The sequence below is a fragment of the Gekko japonicus genome, unplaced genomic scaffold, assembly GCF_001447785.1.
Source record: "Gekko japonicus isolate JY-2015 unplaced genomic scaffold, Gekko_japonicus_V1.1 scaffold1667, whole genome shotgun sequence".
Lineage (NCBI taxonomy): Eukaryota > Metazoa > Chordata > Lepidosauria > Squamata > Gekkonidae > Gekko > Gekko japonicus.
Window position 1 is genome coordinate 32547 of NW_015168702.1, and position 6509 is coordinate 39055.

The 6509-nt window shown below is 59.9% G+C and overlaps 2 protein-coding genes across 2 annotated transcripts in view; one reads left to right on the forward strand and one right to left on the reverse strand.

Annotated features, from left to right (window-relative positions):
* FSCN3 (fascin actin-bundling protein 3) overlaps window positions 1-236 on the reverse strand; it is a 10082-nt gene extending 9846 nt beyond the window's left edge. The window contains exon 1 of the mRNA XM_015415505.1: window positions 219-236. Coding sequence (XP_015270991.1) covers window positions 219-236 — 18 coding nt within the window. The remainder of the gene's footprint in view (window positions 1-218) is intronic.
* A 538-nt stretch (window positions 237-774) lies between these two features.
* GCC1 (GRIP and coiled-coil domain containing 1) lies at window positions 775-6463 on the forward strand. Its single transcript, XM_015415509.1, is given in 3 exon segments — window positions 775-1810; window positions 4522-4558; window positions 4561-6463. Coding segments are annotated over 3 exon segments (2355 nt in total). The 5' UTR covers window position 775; the 3' UTR covers window positions 5844-6463.
* Window positions 6464-6509: the final 46 nt, after the last annotated feature.

Consider the following 6509-nt stretch of genomic DNA (forward strand, 5'->3'; position numbering starts at 1 on the left):
GACAGCTCAGCAAGGAAGGCAAGCCAAAGCCAAGAAAAAAGCCCCCCCCCCCCTGGCTCTTCTGCTCACTACTCTCCCCGCCAGGCCCGTAGCTCTGGCCTCGCAACTGGCCTTCCTGGGGAGCAGAGCCTCTAAGAGCAGAGCAGCAGCAGCAGGGTGGGCTGGGAGAGAGGGCTTCGAGGCAGCCTCTCTGAGCCTCCTCAAGCGCCCTGTCCTACATGGGTGTTCTTAGCCATTGGGCCCAGAGAAAGTGGCTGCCAGGAGAGATCGCTAAAAACTGCAAGCTGTCAGCCACTTTGGAGGACAGTTCTCAGCTGCTGCAAGTGGATCCCTTTTGCCAGCCTAAGAAACAAGTCTGATGACAAGCCGGCAGGTGGGGGGGGGGGGGGTGACTTCTAAGGCCAAGAAAGCTAACCCCTAGGCAGAAAAAACCTCTTAAAGGAGACCAGTTTGGACATGGAGTTAGAAGGCATCCTAGAGGTCACCTACTCCAACCCCCCTTGCTCAGTGCGGGGAATTAGTCAGCTACAGCCCCCCCACTCTGTTTAAAGGGGCGCACACCTATTAAAAATGTTTTAAAATGATTGAAAAAAGCATTTACAGGAGAAATTCTTGTGGAGTTGTGCCTTTAAGAAAGGGGGGGTGGAGCCCCCAGAAGCCCCACGGTAGCTGGGGGAGGTGCCCTGCTGCTGGCCGGCACCTCCTGCAGTGCGCCTGAGGTGACGCCCCTTCTCTTGTTCCCCTTGCAGGGCCGCCGAGAGTCCCAGGAGGAGCCATGGAGAAGTTTGGCGTGAACTTTGGGGGTGGCCCCAGCAAGAAAGACCTCCTGGAGACGGTGGAGGCGCAAAGGAAGCAGCTGGCCCAGTACCAGGCACGGCTGAAGGACGTGGTGCGGGCCTACAAGAGCCTCCTCGCCGAGAAGGAAGCCCTGGAGGCCAGCCTGAAAGTCCTCTCGGTCTCCCAGCAGGTGGATGCGAGCCAGAGTGGGGCCTATTCTCCTCCTCGGGGGCTGGCTGGCTCCAGCCCGGACCCCAGTGACGACCGGACGTCTGTGCACAGCGAGGATAGCGCTGGGACGGCGGCCAGCCTGGCCAGCGCCAAGGGAGACCTCCTGGGCCCGGAGGAGGAGGAGAGGGCCGCTGGCCCGGCCTCTCCCCCCCCCAAAACGGAGGAGACCGGCAGCTCGGAGAGCGGCGTCAGTTCTGGCGGCGGCAGCAGCGGGGAGGCCGGGGAGGCAGACCACCGCCGGGTCCTCCAGCTGAAGACGCAGCTGGCCACCGTCACGAGCGCCCTGGCCACCGTCGCCCAGGAGAAGTCCCGCATGGAGGCGTCCTACCTGGCCGACAAGAAGAAGATGAAGCAGGAGCTGGAGGAGCTGGGCCGGAAGGGCCGCGAGGAGCGCAGCTGCCTGGAGAGTGAGCTGAGGGGGGCCCAGGAGCAGCTGGCGGAGACCAAGGCCCGCCTGATCACGCAGCAGCACGACCGGGCCCAGGAGCAGAGCGACCACGCCGTCATGCTGCGGGAGCTGCAGAGGTTGCTGCAGAGCGAGAGGGCCCAGCGGCAGGAGGCCGAGCTCAGCCTGGAGGAGGCCAGGGAGGCGCTGGCCGGGAAGGCGGGGGTGGCCGACCAGGCGGAAGGCCACGAGCGCCAAGCCAGGCAGCTGGCCCAGGAAGTGGAGGACCTGAGGAGGGCCCTGCGGGCCGCCCAAGAGGAGAGCAGCCGCCCCGACCCCCAGCGGCAGGAGCTGCAGGCCGAGATGTCTGCCCTCAAGAGCCACTTCCAAGCCCAGCTGCTGCAGGAGATGAGAAAGGTGCTGCTGGGGCCCTGGGGTGAGGGAGGGGGTTACCAGAAACCTCCTGGGGCTGCCTGGGGGACCTTTTCCTGCCTCTGTCAGGCTTCGTTTCCAGACCGTTTCCTTTTCTGCTCTTGGGGGGTGGTGGTGGTGGGGAGGCTCAGTGAGGTTGACCCTGAGGTCCGTGGGGTTCTAAGCAGAGTCCGGTCATTCCTTGACCTTGACTGTCCCAGTGGGCTAGCGAATGGCGTCTGATGCTGGAACTTTTGTTTTCAATGGCTTCCTTAAAAATAATCCCCAGTGTGGAGCTGGCCTTTTCCCCTGCTGCCCCAGGCAGAGTGAACATTTGCTTCCGCTGAGCCCTGCTGGACCAGACCAGGGAGGATCCATTGAGTCCAGCATCCCCGTCTCACAGAGCAGCCAACCAGTTCCTCTGGAGGGCCAACAACAACGCAGAGAGATAGAGGCCTTCCCCTGACGTTGCCTCCTGGCACTGGGGTTCGGAGCTTAACTACCTCTGAACGTGGAGGCCCGCTTTAATCAGCGTGGCTTGTAGCCACTGATAGACCTCTACTCCATGAATGTTTCTAATCCCCTCCCCTTTTAAAGCCATCTGTGCTGGTAGCCATCAGTACATCGATGTGATGGCAAAATTCCATATTTTAATCACTCTTTGAGTAAAGAAGTACTTCATTTTGTTTGTCCTGTACACACACAAAAAGTTTCTTCTCTCCCCTCTCTAACCAGCGGGTAATTTGATAAACCTCTTATCATGTCCCTCATTAGTGGTTGCTTTTCTAAACTGAAAAGTTCTGGACTCTTCAGCCTTTCCTCCTAGGGAAGGGGCTCCAACACCTCTTAATCGTCTTGGTTGCCCTCTTCTGTACTTTTTCAAGCTCCGCAATGTCCTCTTGGAGATACGGTGAACTCCACACAGTGCTCCGAATGGGGCCACACCATAGATCTGTATAGAGGCCCTTTTGATTTTCAGTCTCTTTCCTAATAAGTGCCAGCATGGAGTTTGCCCTTTTCCACGACTGCCGTGTACCGACAGTGCAATTACCGAGCTAATTTAATTGAATGAGTTTAGACTGGAGTAACTCTACAGAGGATCACACTGTGGGTCAATGTTTGCATTGAACTCTCTGCCACGACCCCAGGATCTATTCCCCTCTCAGTCTGAGGAAGTTCAGACCCCATTAGGCTGTATTTGAAGTTGGGATGTTTTTATCCCAGTGTGCATCACCTCACACTTCACCAACACTGAACTTCCTTTGCCACATCGTCGCCCACTTTGGTGTAGTGGTTAAGTGTGCGGACTCTAATCTGGGAGAACTGGGTTTGATTTCCCACTCCTCCACTTGCACCTGACTGGATGACCTTGAGTCAGTCACAAGCTCTGGCACAGCTGTCCTTGAAAAAGAGCAGTTTCTGTCAGAGCTCTCTCAGCCCCACCCACCTCACAGGGTGTCTGTTGTGGGGAGGGGAAGGAAAAGGAGTTTGTCAGCTGCTCTGAGACTAAGGGCGGGGTATAAATCCAATCTCCTCCTCCTCCACTCACCCAATTTGTGGAGAGCCTCTTGGAGCTCTCCACAGTCAGCCTTGGTTTTCATCATCCTGACTAGTTTTGTGTCATCTCCAAACTTGGCCACTGCGCTACTCACCCCTCGTTCCAGATCATTTATGAATAAAGTACATACTACTGGCCTCAATACTGATCCTTGTGGGAAACCCCACTGCTTACTCCCCTCCATTGCGAGGACTGTCTGTTTATTCCTACTCTTTGTTTACTGTCATTTAACCCATTTTTAATCCCTAAGAGAACCCATCCTCTTATCCCGTGACTGCTGACTTTAACTCAGGAGTCTTGGGTGAGGTACCTGTCGAACACCTTTTGAAAGTCCAAGTATATAATGTCTGCTGGGTCACCGTTGCCTACATGGTTGTTCACTTTCTCAGAGAACACAAAAAGTTTGGTGAGGCAAGACTTCCCTTTGCAGAAGCCATGCTGATTTTCCCTCAGCAGGCTTTGTCCCTCTGTGTGCCGAGCAATTCTATCTTTGATTATAATTTCTACTAATTTGCCTGGGACAGATGTTAGGCTGCCTGGCCTTGTAATTTCCTGGTTCCCCTTTTGGGGGGGGGAATCGATCTAATATTTGCAACTCTCCAGGGTTTTGGTACAGCAGCTGAATCTAGTGATAGGTTACGTATGTGGGTGAGTAGATCAACTGTCTCACATCTGAGTTCCCTAAGAACTCTCGGGTGTGCATCGCATCGGGACCTGGAGACATCCTGGTTTTTGATTTTCCCAGCAAGACTAGAGCCTGACCTCTGGCCACCTCAATGCGTCTCAGTGCTTCAGGCCCCCTTCCTGACAACAGTGGCACTCTGCACCTTCAAGGTCTCTTTCTCTCTCGGTCCTGGGTTCCATCAGGGCACCTCTGCTTACACTCCTCAGGAAGGGGGGGGAGGGTTGCCCCAACCCCCATCAATCCTGCCCCGGGACGTTCTGATGGGTAGGACTCTTAGCGTCCGTGGAGCTTTGTGGATTGGGTGATGCTCACATGGAGGCTTCTGGGGACCACAACAAAGTAGCAAATGGAAAACGTTTCCCCTTTCTGGCTGCCTTTTTCTGGTGTGGGTTGCCTGTCTCACACTGCAGCCTGTGTCCCACGGAGCCGTCTGGAGCCGTCTAACGCCGTGCCCATTTGCTTTGTCCTTTTCAGACCGCTCAGGCAGAGGAGCGGGTCCAAATGGAAGAGCAACCGGCCTGGAGGTCCAGATGTCCGAGGTGTCTGAGCTCCTGGGCACCTACGAAAAGGCCAAGCAGAAGGACCAGGTGGTCATCCAGAAGCTGAAGGACCGCATTGCCCAGCTGGACCTTGAGAACAAGACGCTGGCCATGGCCGCCTCCGGCTGCTCCCCCCTGGAGGATCTCCCCGCCGAGGAGGGCAACCTGGATATCAACGTCCTCCGAGAGAAGATGGAGAAGCTGCGGCAGCTGGCGCAGGCGGCGGCCCAGCGCGGCCAGTGCCCTCCCCTGGCCCTGGAGGCCTTCTGCCTGCCAGAGCTGCCCCAAGGCATGGAGGCCAGAGACGGAGAGAAGGCCTCCGCCGCCTCCTTCCAGCAGGAGCTGAAGCAGCTGAAGGAGGAGTTTGAGCGGTACAAGCTGAGGGCCCAGGTGGTCCTGAAGAACAAGTCGGCCAAGGACGGGAGCCTGGCCCGGGAGCTGGCGGAGGCGCAGGGGCGGCTGGCGGAGCTGCGGGAGAAGCACGTCTCCCTGCGGCTCTCCTGCGAGGAGGTGGAGAGGCGGCACCGGGAGGAGCTGGCGGCCCAGAAGCAGGCGCTCTCCCGCCTCCAGCAGCTCCACCGGCAAGAGCTGGAGAGGGCCCAGGCGGCCTGCCGGGAGAAGGTCCTCCGGGTGGAGGAGGAGATGCACAAGCAGCGGGACCGAGCGCTGGCCGTGCTGGCGGAGAAGGACCAGGAGCTGGAGCAGCTGAGGACCACCGTGGCCCTGCCCCCCGGCCGCCAGGGAGCCCAGAAGGCCCTCGGGCCCGGCCCCCCGGCCAGCAGCCGCAGCGGCAGCAGCCAGGACCCACCGGGGGCCGAGGAGTCCTTGGAGACCCTCACCCAGGCCCTGCGCCTGACAGCCCCCGGCGGGGAGCCCGGCTTCGTCCTGTACACGGAGCAGCTGGCGCGGAAGGAAGTGGAGGTGGCGGCCCTGAAGCGGGAGAAGCACCGGCTGGAGGCGGAGGTCCACCACCTGCGGGAGCGGCTGCTGGAGGAAGGGGAGAGGCACCGGGAGGAGGAGGCCGCTCTCCAGGGCCGCCTCCAGAAGAGCTCCAGGGACCAGGGCAGGGAAGGGGCCAACCTGGAGTACCTCAAGAACATCTTCTACCGCTTCCTGACCTTGACGGACTGGCTGGGTCGGCAGCAGACCCTGACGGCCATCCTCACCATCCTCCACTTCAGCCCGGAGGAGAGGCAGGCGGTCCTTAGGCACGCGGCCACGGGCGGCCACGGCTGGTGGCTCTCGGGGAAGAGATGAGGCTCTGCTTCGTGGACCGCTGCTGAGGGGACAGGGGTCACTTTCCCTGTGCCAGGCGGTGGGGCGGAGGGAGGTCCTGGGACCATCCAACGGCAGCTCTGCTTCCCGGTTAACGGCAGCCTCCGGGCTCCTCTGCCCTGAGGGTGACCCGGAGGGCTTGTTTTCCTACAAGGGGCCTCTGCTCAGGAGCAGGGAAGTTCTTCCCAAGGACTTTTCATTTCTTGCTTTGAATTTGAGAAGGGTCCGGGGGGGGAGGGCCCTCTATGAGCCCCGATGGTATTTCTCCCTGTTTGCTGCGTTTCGCAAATAAAAAGAGCATCAGCCGCCCACCACCGGGCCAAGTCCGTGGTGCCCCCTGGAAACGTTCCAGCCCTCCTGGGCCGCTGGGCGGGGGACTCCAGTGGCTCAGGCCGGGCAAGGAGGGCAGCCGCCTCGGCCGGGGCACTCCTGTGTGTGTGTGTGTGGGGGGGTGCGTGTGTGGGGGGGGTGGCACACCTGGGCAGGTGCAAGAGGGCCGTGGCCAAGGCGAGCAGACTCTGGCTCCAGCCGCGAGAGCTTGGCTGCGGGGCCCCCGCCTGCTCCCCACCCCTCACAGAAGACCCTGAGAGCCGGGGCCAGGCCACCCCCCCCCCCGCCGGGCCCCCCTCCAGGCACCTGGCAGGCCTC